The sequence below is a fragment of the Octopus bimaculoides genome, chromosome 29 (genome assembly GCF_046866305.1).
Source record: "Octopus bimaculoides isolate indiv1 chromosome 29, ASM4686630v1, whole genome shotgun sequence".
NCBI lineage: Eukaryota > Metazoa > Mollusca > Cephalopoda > Octopoda > Octopodidae > Octopus > Octopus bimaculoides.
The window spans coordinates 16,268,236-16,285,127 of NC_142956.1; the positions used below are offsets into that span (position 1 = coordinate 16,268,236).

Genomic DNA, 16,892 nt, shown 5'->3' on the forward strand with positions numbered 1-16,892 from the left:
CTGTCCTCATATCTCTGGACAATAAATTTGCCCCTTTCCATAATGGTTTGTCAGTTTCGGCAAATTCTTGTATCTTGGGATTATCTCCCCTTCTCAAGTGGAACTGGTCTTAAATGTAATTTGGTAATTATAACACATCCTCTAGAGGTGGAGATAATAAATCAAGAACTATATTGTATAATATTTGATATGTCTGTTGTTCAAATGCTTGCCATTGGCCACCCTAAGTTAATTTCTCTTGGCTCACTTTTGTTTAACTAGTGTAAATTACCTCTGCCATATATGTTCTACTCTTTCTGTACATGTCGAAGTCCCTTGCTTGCTGGACAAGTATTGTGCTGATGAAGGCACACATGTCCACCGCTATACTCTTGTCACCAAAGAATAAGTGCTTGTCCCTTTCTCTTAATGGTTCATCAGCTTGGAAGTATTATTGATTCTTGAAGATAATGTTAAGAAATCAAGAATTTGTTATTTGATATACCTGTATTCTATTTTTTTTTTTTTTTACTTGTTTCAGTCATTTGACTCTAGCCATACTGGAGCACCGCCTTAAAGGGTTTTTAGCTGAAGAAATCAACCCGTTTGTAAGCCTCGCACTTATTCTATTGGTCTTATTTGCCAAGCTGCTAAGTTAGACGTAAACACACCAACATCGGTTGTCAAGCGATGGCGAGGGGAAACAGACTCACATAAATATATACTCTTTTACTTGTTTCAGTCATTTGACTGCGGCCATGCTGGAGCACCGCCTTTTAGCCGAGCAAATCGACCCCAGGACTTATTCTTTGTAAGCCTAGTACTTATTCTATCGGTCTCTTTTGCTGAACCGCTAAGTTACAGGGACGTAAACACACCAGCATTGGTTGTCAAGCAATGCTGGGGAGACAAACACAAACACATATATACATATATATGATGGGCTTCTTTCAGTTTCCATCTACCAAATCCACTCACAAGTCTTTGGTCGGCCCGAGGCTATAGTAGAAGACACTTGCCCAAGGTGTCACGCAGTGGGTCTGAACCCGGAACCATGTGGTTGGTAAGCAAGCTACTTACCACACAGCCACTCCTGCACCATATATATATAGTAGATACATAGATACGCTACAAATCCATTCACAATGCTTGAGTCAAGGCTATAGTGAAAGACATCTGCCCAAGGTACCATGCAGTGGGACTAAACCTGGAATCATCCGGTTGGGAAGCAAGCTTCTTCCCACACAGCCATTCCTGCACCTACACCATGTCACACAGCGACACCTAACTTCACTTATAGCCCTGGAAATACAGTAGATTGTAAAATAGATAAGATGGTCATTACTGGAACATCTGACTATTGGTCCTCATGATCAAGACTGCCCAGGGCTAAATTATGACATCCACATTGGCTACGGTTCTTTCTCAGTTGTTTTTATCTCACCATTATGCTGTGTCACGTCTTCCCCTATTTTATCATGGCTTTGTCCTCCGTTTTTCTATCTCATTCTGTAACGATTGCTCCCCTTCTGTGTGCCACGTGCCGCTCTCCTCCCCCTCTTTTTTGATTTCATTGTCGCCTCGCTCATCCCATCTCTCTTCGTCTCTTGTCACCAGGACACACTCCTACAGTCTCTCTAGTTGTTTACCTCCCTCCGCCACTTATTACCTCCCCTTCTCTTCACTCAGAGACTCCACTTTTCCCCTCCCTCCCTCACTCTTTTCTACCACTTCCTTGTCCTTTCTATCTATCACATCCTTTCTCTTTCTACCACTATTTGCCCCCCCTCTCTCTCTCTACTACTTCCTTCCCTTTCTCTGCCCACCACCAACTTCCTTTTCGCCTCTTCCTCTTCCTGTCTGTCTCTCACCTTCTCTCTCTTCCTTTTCTGTATCTTAGTCTCAATAAGAAATTAAAACAAAGGCGATCGGTCACAGTTGGGCCGTCTTTTATCTATCTTACATGGGGTCTGCCGAATCAAATCATTTCCGAAATTGCCTCTTAAAGATGCTTAAAATTGCTACTGTTTTCATTTCTTCCTTTTGTCTTCTCTCCCGACGCTTCCTGTATTTTTTCACCCATTTTCTTTCCCTCTCTCTTGCATTATATAATTTTCCTCTTTCCTTTTTACTTTCTTACAGTCGGCTTCTTTTTTCTCTCGCTCTTACATTTCATTTTCCTCCTCACACATTTAATAAACCCAGCTCCTCTTCCGTTGTTAAAACAACATGGCCGTGGTAAGAAGTTGGCAGAATCGTTAGCACGCCGGGCGAAATGCTTAGCGGTATTTCGTCTGCCGCTACGTTCTGAGTTCAAATTCCGCCAAGGTCGACTTTGCCTTTCATCCTTTCGGGGTCGATAAATTAAGTACCAGTTGCACTGGGGTCGATGTAATCGACTTAATCCCTTTGTCTTTCCTTGTTTGTCCCCTCTATGTTTAGCCCCTTGTGGGCAATAAAGGAATAAGTCGGCTGTGCAATCGTATTATTTCGGGTTCAGTCCCATTGTGTCGTATCTTGGGGAAGTGCCTTTTTTCTATATAACCCTGGGTTGACCAAAGCCTAGTGATTGGATTTGGTAGTAGTTTGTCTTCCCCCACACCACTGCTTGACAACCGGTGTCGGTGTGTTTACGTCCTCGTAATTTAGCGATTCAGCAAAAGCGACCGGTGCAATAAGTACTGTGTTGATTTGTTCCACTGAAATTCTTTTAGGCGGTGCTCCAGTATGGCCGCACTCCGATCACTGAAACAAGTAAAAGAAAAACTTCATTAACTCCCGTTCTGTCTCCCCCTCCCCGTTCTACTCTCACTGCTACTCTGTCATATTTTACTACATATCGTTTTCCCTCACTCTGTCACTTCATGTCTTTTACTAACTCCATCCCTCTTCTCTCATTATGTCTCGTAATTCCCTTAAACCTCCCCTGTCACTAACTCCTATCTTTTTTCCTTCTTGCTCTCTCAATAACTTACAACCTCTCCATCTCTTACTGTGCCATTCACTTTGTCTTTCTTTCCCATCGCTAATTGCTTCTGTTTATCTCTCCCTCTCTAGCCTTCCTCTCTTTTCTCCACTTCTCAATCCTCCCCCTCTGTTTATTGTCATACAACCTCCACTTCCTCCGCCTGCCATTACCATTCACCTCCTCCCAGTCGCCCGGCTGCCTGGTCGCTGTGACAGACAGCTGGCGAGGCAACTGTGTCCTACCTCTTAGCAACCTCACCTCCGTCGCTTTCATCACTTCCACCACCAACATCAGCAACAGCAGCAGCACGTGGGTCGCCCCCTTTACTCACTCTTTCGCTCTGTCGCTTTTTTTTTTTACGTCTTCCCGCCCTCACTCTCTCTTTCTACTCTATTCCTCTCTTTCTCTCCAGTCTGTCTCTCTATTAAAGCCGCCATATTGGTGCAGCCTATATCATTTGCAGGTTTTCGCTGCAACGGTCAGTAATGCACAGCTTTTTGTCTCTTGCTTTATACTATTACTTCTATTGCATGTCTGAATGAGTGAATGTGTATATGGAGATGGGTCTGTATAAATGACAGGCACATTCATAGATTATAAGTGTATGTTTGTGTATATTTTTATACATAGGGTGTTTGATAGGAATTGGTACATAAATATATATATATTGCATATTTATTCGTTGAGAAAGCGGTCAGCGAAACAGCTTTTTTCTACGCCTTCGTTTCTATACAGGAGTATGTGTAATAATAGTAATCTATATGTGTATGGCTATATATATTGCGTGTAAATTTATATACACATACACACGTGTAGGGATGGAGGAGAAATGGCCGACGTTTTAGCTGGTCAACTAGAAATCTTTAATTACTTCGCCTTTGTTGCTTTCTTAAAACACGCTTTTAGCTGTGATATACGTGTGTTTGTGTCTGTGTTTAATATATAGTGTGATTGGGTGTGTGCGTATATATATATATATATATATATACATATACACGTATATAAAGTACCGGGTGTATAGACACACTTTTGGTTGAGTGCGTGTATATATTTATATACAGTACCGGTTAATAAGTCAACTAACGTGTGTGTATATATATATATATTATTAGTTGACAAATTATGTAGCTGTCGTTGGCAACCGCCCAAGCTTATAAATATATATATATATATAAAGTATTGTATTTTATATATATATATATATAAATATATAGCCTGTACGGATTGGTGTTCATTGCAATGCATGAAGAGAAAAATAACGGTTTTTCTGCCGTTTCATTCATACATCTGTGAGAATGTATGAATACGTACTATATTGGTGTGGGTCTATATGTCTGCACTCATAAATCTGTATTAGTGTGTATACATACGTTTAGGTAGGTGGGATTAGCCCAGTCGCTTCTTTCAACCAACACTTAATATCGTTTCGCCTTCCTCCGACCCATAAATCTATGAATATATATGTATTTGTGTATGTATGTATATATATATATATATACACACACACATACATGCCTGTATATATATATATATATATATATATATATATATATATATATATATATATATAAAATGTAAAGGCCTTTCTTTTGTGTGTGTTTATGTACGTTTCATTTGTAAGTATTTCCGTAATGTATGTACATAGTGCGCGTGTATATAGTATGTGTGAGTGTCTATCCATGTCATATTTCTCATGGCATTAAAATTTTTATTCCGCTGTTTTAAACCCATTGTATGTATGCCGACGCTAAGCCTCACTATTGCATATGTATATAATGTCTATATATATATATATACACTCACGTTCAGGGTGGATCATTAGTCAATGAAATTTAATGAATTAAATTTTTTCTTGTATTTTTTCTTCCAATATTTAATAAAGTCACGTAGTAGGTTAATATTTAATATCAATACTTAAGAAAAATACGAGAAGGTATTTAAAATGTCAAACCTTTTCCTGGCTTGTGGTCTACCCTATACATATTACTCAGTGTGTATATATTATATACATATTTTGTATATATGTGTGTATGTATGTATATATATATATATATATATGTGTGTGTGTGTGTGCATATATTTGTGTTTGTATATACGGGTGTGTGTATAGATATATACACACGTGTGAGGCCGGCAAAATTATTGTATATAGCGTTAGCAGTGTGTTAAATCGATTTCTTCTTCCTCCTCCTCCTCCTTCGTCGTTGTTGTTGCTGCTGCTGCATGAACGCCACAACTCACCGTCCTCGTTTCAGGAGATATTTTTACCATTATAAATGAAGTCAAATAAATAAGTCTCCGATTTAAAGGTCTTCAATGGTATTATTATTATTATTATTATTATTATTATTAATATTATTATTATTATCATCATCAACATCGTTCTTATTGTTATTATTAATATTACGTCCTTTCATCCTTCCGCCATTTCAAATCCCGCCGAGATCGACGTTGCTTTATTTTTTATTTTTTCCCCCATCCTTTCGGGGATCGATGAACTAAAATATCACTTGAACTCTGGGAGTCGATGTAGTCGACCTAACTCCCTTCCCCGCAACTTCAGGCCTTGTACTTATTTATAATAATTAGCCTTTCATCTTTACAGTATTTCTTCCGGTTCTTTACGTTCCGTGTTCAAATCACACCGAGGTCAACTTTACCTTTTTACTTTTGGTAATTGATCAATAACCAGTTAAGTGCTGGAGTGGACGTAATCGACTAACCCCTTACCCCTAAAATTGCTGACCTTGTACCTAAACTTGGAACCATTATTATTAAGACTTGAGGTTTTTTCTTCCACCCCTCTTTTTCTTTTAATGTTCCAAGATCTTTGCCTTATATTTGTCAAGGCAGTGGGGTCGATGACGTAGATTTGTTCCCTTTCTTTCAAATTTGCTAGACTTGTTCCGAGCCAGAAGCCATTATTATTACAATTTTATTACGTTTTGGTTTCAAATGTCACCGAAGTCAACTTTGCTTTTCATCATTTTTGGAGTCGATAAATTAAAATGCCGGCCAAGTGGTTAATGCAATCGATTGAAATCATCTCCAAATTTCTGACCTTCTTTCTGTGTTAGAAATAAGGATTATTATTAGTAAAGGCGTTAAGTTTGGTAGAATAGCTTAAAGGGCCTGACAGAAGTGCCACACGATTGAAGTTCCGGTTGTAACGTTGAGATTTCTAGTCCATCCAAGGTCAGCTTTGATTTGATCCTTTGTCAGGGCTGGATAAAAATCAGACAGAAATAATGAAAGGCCTCGATCGAATTCTTCACTCGTCACGCCGGACTAAATTCGCGGCCTTGTGTCTATTACGTTCCGAGTTCAAATACCACCGAGGTCGACTTTCCCTTTCAGGGGGTCGATGTAATCGACTAGCCCCCCTCCCCTCAAATTTCAGGCCTTGTTCTTACGGTAGAAGGAACGATTAAAATTATTAAAGTGGTGAGCTCGCAGAATTGTTAGCACGCCGGACTAAGTACTTCTCGGCATTTCGTCTTTCGTCGTTCTAGGTTCAAACTCCGCGGAGGAGGCCGAGTTTTCCTTTCGTTGTTTCGAAGTCGATATAATTAAGTACCGAGTACTGGGGGTCGATGTAATGAACTGCCCCCTCCCTTCAAAACTGCTGATCCTGTGCTAAAATTTGAAATTATTATTTAACTATTGACAAGCAGGCGGAAGAGCGACCGAATCGTATTTTGTGTTTTTGTGTTGTTAACTTTTTGGCTCCAAGCCTTCTGCGGTCGATTAAATAAAGTATATTTAGATTTCGTAAAAACCTGCTAGGGAGGAGGGCTATATCTTTAGCCTTGGGGCGTTAAAGTATATAAATTATTAAAACAAAGAGCTGGGAGGCATTCTGTTCTGTGACGATAGAGGTTCGGTTCTTGTCGAAGTCGTTTTAAACATTTCATCCTTTCTGGGTCCATACAGTCGACTGATTTTTCCCCCCTAACATTTCTCACCCTGTTTCTCTGTGAAAATAGAAATTATTGAGGGTAGTAAAGTGGCATAATTAATAGTTAGGGCGGCGGCAGTTTTGCTGTTTGTACCGACCGGCTCTTAACGTTTTGAGTTCAAATTCCGCTGAAGTCAGCCATGCCGTTTATTTATTTCCCATAACCTCATCCCTCGGGATCGATGGTGTTCGACGAACTCCTTCCCTTCAAATTTGTTAGCTTTGTTGAGTAAATTGAAAATAACTATTGGGGGAAATGTCGGTCGATGAGTCTGCCATGATGCCAAAGGGAGTTCAAATCCTGAGGTGACCCTTGTCTTGGGTTAACTCGGACTATCGTGACCAAAATGTCACATGCGTGTTTAAGACGGTGGCGTTTGTTTGATTTGAGGGTGATTTGGCTGTGATTTCTACCACGTGAAGAAGGCTTTCCGACTTAGTCTCGTGATTATTATATATGGCGTCGATCGTAAATGACGACACGAGTTCAAATCGCGTTGACGATGAAATGCTTAATCAAACGTTTTTTCCCCCCACTCCGAAGTATTAATAATACTCTGTGTGCTAGAAATAGCAGCCAAAGTGTTTGTTTTGTTTTTTTTTAATTAAAAAAATTAAATTATTATTGCACGAACACCTATCTTTCTCATATTTCGTCTTGTATCCAATGTTGAAAAATAATTGGAGGTTTGAGTACACGTTTGACATTCTGAGGTTGGAATGTGTATATATATACATACATACATACACACGTGTGTTTAATTCTTTGTCAGCTGTGATTGTGCTCAGCTGCTATCATGCTTGTCTTTTGAATTCAGACATTGTGTATCTGGGACTACACTCTTCAATGTACCTTCATTCTTTAACGGTGTTGAAGGAAGTTTGACTTCTATTTCTAGCAAAGCGAGCGACTTCATGATGCTCCCTTTGTTGATCCGGTTTTTAACTACTGCGTAGTGTGAGAATATATATATATATACATATACATACATACACGCACAAGGTTATATCGGTTCTCTTTGTGTGTATATATAGATTTATGCGTGTATATACATATATATCAACTGGATTCTCGTGTCTCTTCTCAGTGTGTTTCGTTTCGTTGATTTTTTACTTTTCTCCGTCTAGTGTGTATATGAATGTGCACGTATATATGTGTATACATGTTTGTGTATATATTGATATATAAACGCATAATTGTAACCGCATACTTTTTGTATGGATTATATATATGTGCGTGTATATGTATATATTGTATATAAAACATAGACGCACAACTAGCGCGTACAAAAGTGTGTGTGTACATATATATATGCATGTCGCACGTTTATTATACACGCTCGTAGCTGTACACACGTGTATATAAACGTGTGAATACAGCTAACTGTTTATGCACTCGTATCTGATATTCGTGTCGATTGTGGGTGTGTATAACGTGTATAAATGTGCGCTTATGTGCTTTCAGTCATTGAGCTGTGGCCATGCTGGAGCACGTAGTTATGAAGAGTTTAGTCAATTGAATCGCCCCTTTTCTATCTTTCTGTCTGTCTATCTATCATCCATCCATCCATCTATCTATCTCTATCTATTTTTCTCAGTCTATCATCTATCTATCTATCTCTCTCTCATCGATCTCTCTCTCTCATCGATCTCGCTCTCTCTCTCTCATCGATCTCGCTCTCTCTCATCGATCTCTCTCTCTCTCATCTCTCTCTCTCTCTCTCATCGATCTCTCTCTCTCTCATCGATCTCTCTCTCTCATCGATCTCTCTCTCATCGATCTCTCTCTCTCTCATCGATCTCTCTCTCTATCGTCTATCTCTCTCTCTATCATCTATCTCTCTCTCTATCATCTCTCCCTCTATCGGTCATTAGACCATGGCCATGCAGGGACACCGCATTGAAGAGTTTTAGTCGAAAGGATTGACACCTTATTATTAAAGCCTAGTACTTATGCTATTGGTCACTTTTGCCAAACCGCTAAGTTACACATCAACATTGGTTGTCAAGCGATGGTGGTGTGGTCATCACTCACACAACGGGCTTCTTTCTGTCCATCTACGAAATCCACTCAAAAGAGCCTATAGAGGCTATAGTAGAAGACACTTGCCCAAGGTAGCATTGGCCCCACCCCCCACCTTTTTGTGGCTGTCCTTTGGAGTTGGTTTCGCACAACTGAAACGAAAGATGGTTGTGTTTTATCAATTTGTTTGGCAATTTCTATAAATTTAAAAAAAATTCTTTAATTCCTGCTCACACATACCTATACATACATAGACAAATATACATACATGTACAAACGATACATAAATATTAGCAATTCGTCAAAGCAGAAAAATGTGTACGGCTGAGTGATTCACTGTTCAACTTGTTTGTGGACACAAAAGAGAATGAGTGTGTGTGGGTGCACAAAATTGTTTGTCACTGAGCAGGAAATAAAAATTTTTTTTTACAGAAATTGCCAAATAAATAGATAAATATAAATGCTCTTTAATTTCAGTTTTGTGATACCATATCCTGTGCAGGTGGCACGTAAAATACACCATTTTGAGCGTAGCCGTTGCCAGTACCCCCTGACTGGCCTTCGTGCCGGTGGCACGTAAAAGCACCCACTACACCAGTCCTCAGTCAAATCGTCCAACCCATGCTAGCATGGCAAGCAGACGTTAAACGATGATGATGATGATGATATTCTCCAAAGGATTGCTATTTCTTTTATCTTTTGGTGAACTACCAAGTTGCAGGGATGCAAATAAACAAACACCAGTTGTCACACCATGAGAGACAGACATGTCTACCAAGAAGTTTGCTTCTCAACCACATGGATCCAGGTGCAGTTCCAATGCAGTCGTAATGCATAGAGCCTCAGGCTGACCAGAGCTTTGTGAGTAGAAGCAAGCTTCTTGGCAGATGTGGGATCCAACAGGAATTAATATAAAATTACAAAAATGATACACTTTAAACACATTAAACATGATAAAACCTGAATAAATTAGTTTTTTTTATTTTTAATTTGTCTAATTTCACTGAAATTGATGGTTAATTCTGGGACACCGTGTGTTTGCTGTGAAGAGATTTTTAATCAAAGAAATTGGCCCCAGTACCTCCTTAAGCATGATACTCTGTTTCTTCTTCTGGGAGACCAAACCAATATTATTGAGTGATAGAGGTGGGGGGACAAACAGAGATACGGGTAAATATGTGTGTGTGTGTATATATATATATATATATATATATATATATATATGTATATATATGTATATCAATTAGAAAATGGAGGATGATATGCTGAGCCCAACGACTTGCAGACAGTGTCGTTGTCGTCGTTGTTTAACGTCCGCTTTCCATGCTGGCATGGGTTGGACGATTTGACTGAGGACTGGCTCCAATCTGATCTGGCAGAGTTTCTACAGCTGGATGCCCTTCCTAACGCCAACCACTCAGAGTGTAGTGGGTGCTTTTACGTGTCACCCGCACGAAGGCCAGTCAGGCGGTACTGGCAACGGCCACGCTCAAAATGGTGCATTTCATGTGCCACCCGCACAAAAAAAAAAAAATCCTGTTGAATTCATTAACTTAAAATGATTGAAACGAGTAAAAGATAAGATATATATACACACACACAACTGGCTATCATCAATTTCTGTCTACTGAATCCACTCAGAAGGCTTTGGTTAGTTGAAGGCTACAGTGGAAGACAGTTGCCCAAGGTACCACCCAGTGGGACTGAACCCAGAACCGTGTGGTTGGGAAGAAAACTTATTACACAGCCATACATGTGTACGTATACACACACACATGTATGTGCATGAGCATTTCCTTGTCTTGGTATTGTGTGAAAGTTGAAAATTAGTATCACCATGCAACGCATGTGGTGTTTCTGAACCCCCGTTAAAACCTTTCTTGGAAACGGGTGAGGGTGAGCAATAGGATGGGTATCTGCCTCAATGAATTCAGGCCCATTCAAGCATTGAAAAAATGGTAGTTAAAATGCAAGTTAAATATCATCATCATCGTTTAACGTCCGCTTTCCATGCTAGCATGGGTTGGACGATTTGACTGAGGACTGGTGAAACCGGATGGCAACACCAGGCTCCAATCTAATTTGGCAGAGTTTCTACAGCTGGATGCCCTTCCTAACGCCAACCACTCCGAGATTGTAGTGGGTGCTTTTACGTGTCACCCGCACGAAAACGGCCACGCTCGGAATATATTATTTAAAAGAGTTCCAACTCTGTCTGTTTTTTATGTTTTATTTATATTCTTATAAAATTAATGTGGGATATGGAATATATAATATAAATAGTAAAATGAAATGAAGTATTGAATGTCTTAATGAATATATGAAATATTGAGTATAAAATATATAATGACTAGTATACTTTCCTGCCTCATGGCAGTCATCAAGGTCCACGTGTGTGTGTGTATGGATTGAGTCTTGCAGACTTAACCAGTTGTATTTAATGAGTTTTCTGCAATCAGTGAGGACAAGGGTCTTCATTTTTTGCACCAATCTTCATGTCTCTTCCACATTTTTTATTTCCTTACTGTCCAGTACCCTGGTTTTAAAAATTATATATAATGCATAAACAGAGCCTGGAAGATTGCTTCAAGATACATGGCATATTTTATAAGTATGCCTGTCCAACTATCATAATAGCATGAAATTATTAGTAGCTCTTTCGGTTGTGTATTTAATTCCATACGTGTGTATGTGTAACCTCGTGGGCATCGGTACCATTTTCCTCTTTCTCCGTTCTTCCATTCTCCGAACTTTCCATCTTTCCGACGAAGGGCTACGCCCAAAACTTCATGCACTCTCTCTTTCCTTTCCTGAGCGTCCAATAACACTATCCGTATCACGTCCTCACTTTGTTGGGTTTTTTTTAACCTATATATACATATATATATACATATATATATATATATATATATTCGCCATGATAGATCGATGACTACTACATTTATATTTTTTCTCCTTGTTTCTCTCTTTATTTCTTTCTGTGTTCCTTTCAGTTGAAGAGCATAGGCTCGAAATGTCAAAGATTTTCTCTATTCCCGAGCGTTAAACTAATACATCCATTTGTTGTTTACACCACCTGTCTTCGTCTGTTGTTTTTTTCGTAAATTCTCCCATATATATATATATATATATATATACAAATAAAAGGGTAAAGGATTATCAATTTATTAATTTATTAATAAATTAATAATTAATAATTTTTACCAAGCTCTTCGGTATGTAAGCACCTATTGTATGTAAGCTGCTATTTCTGAACTTCGGTATGTGGTGAAGCAACTGTTGCTGATCCCTTAATTATGTGTATATATATATATACATACACACACACACATGCATATGTATATATAATGTGTATACGTTTGTAAGTTAATGTCCTCTAATGTATAATCAATTTGATTCTTAACGCTTTCTTGTTTCCATTTTTGGTCGACCATTCTTCCATCGTTCCTGTTACTGCCTCTATGGAAACCTGCCTGTGTTTGCTAACCATATCTGACCCTGGACACCTGTACACACACACAAACACATACATCTATAAACTTACGTGCGCACACCTGCATTTTCTCTGACTGCTCGACCAACTTTGGTGTTTCTGCCCACTCTACTTTGCTCACCCTGTTTGACCTGGTACATCTTATCCATGTCCGTTGTTGGTCATTCAGATGTCCAGTGGTAGCGAAACACAGACCTCTTCACCTCCTCCAACCAAACGATCGAGAGTGGAATCTGAATCTCCAGCTGCTCTTAACTGCTGTAATACCAACAACATCTCTCCTGTCAAAACGGTAAGTCCGATCTTCAGATATATATACACACACACACATGCACACACGTATGTATCGTCATTTGATGTTTGCTTTTTACTTACAAAATTTGTTGAGGCAGATTTTCTACACCCAGGCATATTCCTGGTACCAATTCTCACCTCTTTCTAAGCGAGTTAATATTACCCCATGGTTAGGTATGTTTTGCGTGGAGCGGGGGGGGGGGGATCTACCTTGAAACTCATGTGAAGTGGCTGTCATTAAGAGGCCACCCCACTGTTGAAATGGTACCAAAGCACAATGTTGTCATAGTCAGATCCTTTTGACTCTAAGTTAATACTGTCCGATGGCCAGACATGTTGTGTATGGAAGGGGTGGGGAAGTCAATCTTGAAACTCGTGAAGTGGTTGTCATTAACAGCATGTCCAGTTAAAATGGTGCCAAAGCACAATGGCATATTAGTCAGATCCTTTTGGCTCTTCCAGTTGGCACCCTGACCGGTTTCCATGCAAGTTAATATTTCCCTGTGGCCAGACATGTTAACCTACGATTCTATGCAAGGGCAATTCAGCGCATTGTGTTTGTGTATATGGAATTTAATTTCATTTATTTTATCTTGGATTATTCTTCTTGGGACTTGCACCGCTAATAAAATGGTATACTGGCAGAAATAGAAAAAATGGTTTTTGGTCAGTTAACAATTGAAAATGTTACCATTTATTCAATGGTTGTTAGTGTTAATCTAAAACGTGCCCACTTACTCACTGGTAAAACTTCTTTCGTAGTCGTTGAGATACCAACGAACTTGTAATGGCAAAATTGGAAAGTTTAAAAATTTTGGAAACAAAATAAATGAAATTAAATTTCACATAGGCGTAGGAGTGGCTATGTGGTAAGTAGCTTGCTTACCAACCACATGGTTCCGGGTTCAGTCCCACTGCGTGGCACCTTGGGCAAGTGTCTTCTACTATAGCCTCGGGCCGACCAAAGCCTTGTGAGTAGATTTGGTAGATGGAAACTGAAAGAAGCCCGTCGTATATATGTATGTATATATATATGTGTGTGTGTGTGTGTCTGTGTTTGTCCCCCCAACATTGCTTGACACACCGATGCTCGTGTGTTTACGTCCCCGTAACTTAGCGGTTCGGCAAAAAGAGACCAACAGAATAAGTACTAGGCTTACAAAGAATAAGTCCTGGGTTCGATTTGTTTGACTAAAGGCAGTGCTCCAGTCAAATGACTGAAACAAATAAAAGAATATATCTATATGTGGGCTTACACATCTTTCATCTACCAGATTTACTTGTTCATGTATTTATTTAATTTCTGAATCTGAATGTTATCTTTGATTTTTAGATTGATATGGCCAAGAATGGGACTGAAGACCAAAACATCATTGATGAAAGTTTGTATTCCCGTCAACTGTAAGTATTCTTGTCTTCTCTAGGGCCAGTTTTGTCCTCAATAAAATCCTGTGTCACATATTTGTCATCTGTAGATGTGTGTGTGTGTGTGTGTGTTTATATCCTGACGGTGATCGTCATCATAATTTAACATCCATTTACCGTGCTGGCATGAGATGGATGATTTGAAAGGAGCTGGCAAACCAGGGGACTACACTAGGATTTACTGTCTGTTGTAGCATGGTTTTTGCAGCTGGATGCCCTTCCTAACACCACCCAATTTACAGAGTGTCTTGGGTGCAATTTGCACCAACACTAGTGAGGTTACGAGATTCTGATAATTCATGAGTTCACTAGTTTATGAGCCAGAGGGCTGTATTAAAGTTCAGTATCTACTTAGTGGTTAGGGTGTCAGCATCATGATCATAAGATTGTGGTTTCAATTCCTGGACCGGGCGACGCATTGTATTCTTGAGCAAAACATTTCATTTCACGTTGCTCCAGTTCACTCAGCTGGCAAAAATGAGTAACGCTGCGATGGACTGGCGTCCCGTCTAGCTGGGGAACACATACGCCATTGAAACCGGGAAACCGGGTCCATGAGCCTGGCTAGGCTTTAAAAGGGCACATTTATTTTTTTTTATTATATCTACTTTATCCCTTCAGCACTCAGATTTACTCTCTCAAATGTTATGCATATTTATTCACATTTTGTCTTGCATTAATTGTGCATTACCTGATAGCACTGAGATTTCAGTGATGTGATTGTTTGTTTATAGAATATCACTGTAGAGCAAACGTAAACGTGAGGGGTCAAATCTGGCCAGTTTTAATGCAAAACCAGTAGAATATTTGGGCCGGATATGGCTGGTTTAACTGCTAGAGGGTTACCATAGTTCCTTCCTAACAGTAACTGCTTTACAGAGTGTACTGGGTGCTCTTAATGTGGCACCCACACTAGTGGGGTCACCAAGTAACTTGCAGGACAGACCCTTTAACTGAGATGGGTTGCGATATTGAAAGAAAAGGCTTTGTACCAGTTGAAGATAGATACACACACACACATACATACATACACAGGTAGTCCATTGATTTTCTGGTATCTTTGGTTCCAAAGTCATGGCATATCAACTGCTTTTCCAAACCGTCTGCAGTCGTATATAATTATTCAACAACATAGCTTTAACCTACTGGCAGGGTTGGAATTACACGAAAGGCCATTGGGTTCCTACAAAGTAATATTTGTTGAATCTTGTATATATGTGCATGATACAGAACAAGAAATTTAGCACATTTTTTTATAATTCTATAAACTATACGTATAGCACTAAATATAAAATAAAACAAAAAGAATAAAATAAAAAGTATATTGATTCGTACCAGTACAAATATGAAGAAAATTGACTTATAGTTCATCAGAATATCTGAAAAAAGTAATTTCACAGAAGGCCAATGGGGTTCAGTTGGACCCCAATTACCATATTTTATACTAAAACGTCCATATGACTGGAAATTTTTAACTCAAAATTTGTATGTGCATACATAAACTATCAACAATAAAAGTCATGAGATATAAAATCATTTAAATAAAAAATGTAAAAGTTACATAGCTTTTAAAATTTGCTGGGGTCCCAAGGGACCCCACAAAGAGTTAAGGGCACTTCTGTGTGTGTGTGTGTGTGTGGAGTGCTCAGCCACTTGAATACTTGACATAACTGATAGTGCCAGATTTATAATGTAATCCAGCAAATAGGTAGTCCTGTTTGAGCAACTAGAATACAAGGAGAGCACACATTCCACGGACATGTGTCTCTGAATTCAATCCAGTTTAATTTACCTGCTCTTTTCCAGTCATCTTTTTATTTATTTATTTTTTTGGTGTTAAATACTTTTTTGTTGGCAAGTTTGGCTAATTAATCGTTAGCACGCTGAAGGCAGGTCACATTGCCATAAGTTTTCTCGGATCTTTTTTAAAACGGGGGCCACATTTTTCATTAACGAAACACTTTGAAACTTGGAACACTGGTAGAATGTGTCATATAAAACATCTTTTTCTCTTAGTCTTCTTAAAAAAAAAAGAAATCCCTAAGTTATTCCATGTTAAAGTTGTCGTATTTCCGTAATTTCAACCAATCACTGACGTCCATTCAGCCGATATACATTAAGTGCCGACTACATAAACAAACGATTCTGAAACAATTCTATCGGTGATAGGGTTAGGGTAAAACAGCAAATTTAAAAAGAAAAAAGCAAATAAAACGAAGAAAAAAAAAAGAAAATGAAAAAAGCAAATAAAACGAAGCTATGGCTTAATCAGCCAAAGGAGTAAATGTAAACAACTGAATACTTGTCAGTGATTGGTTGAAATTATCGAAATAAGACAATTTTTTACATGAAATAAATTTGAATACAAAAATATTTTTCTGTTCTATAACACAAAATAGATAAGTATACGAAGTTTGAAAGTCTTTCGGTACCAAAAACACTACGTAAAACATTAATGAAAAATGTGGCCCCCGTTTTAAAAAGGATCCGTTTTCTCTCCTGTAGCTTGGGTTGCATTGAGAAGGAAGAGAACTCGTGCGGTAACCTGATTTGCCTTGTGTGTCAAAGGTTACATCAGCCCTGCTCCCTCCTAGCTTTTATGGCCTTCTAATTGAGAAAATGTACGATAATAAAGTCTGCTGTCGCATTCATTTCAGATATGTATTGGGACACGATGCTATGCGGCGCATGGCACACTCAAACATACTTATTTCGGGCATCAAAGGACTTGGCGTCGAAATAGCCAAGAATG

General features: G+C 38.9%; 1 protein-coding gene across 4 annotated transcripts in view; it reads left to right on the forward strand.

Moving 5' to 3' along the window:
• LOC106876734 (ubiquitin-like modifier-activating enzyme 1) overlaps positions 1-16,892 on the forward strand; it is an 80,425-nt gene that overhangs the window by 31,311 nt on the left and 32,222 nt on the right. For 2 of the 4 annotated variants that reach the window (XM_089344869.1, XM_089344868.1), the window contains 3 exons: positions 12,591-12,713; positions 14,049-14,116; positions 16,798-16,892. The exon at positions 16,798-16,892 is cut by the window's right edge and continues 74 nt beyond it. In XM_089344869.1, coding sequence (XP_089200995.1) covers positions 12,591-12,713; positions 14,049-14,116; positions 16,798-16,892 — 286 coding nt within the window. Of the gene's footprint in view, positions 1-3,291; positions 3,426-5,202; positions 5,267-12,590; positions 12,714-14,048; positions 14,117-16,797 lie in introns of those variants that run through there. The other 2 variants (XM_089344871.1, XM_089344870.1) reach the window with 2 other exon arrangements.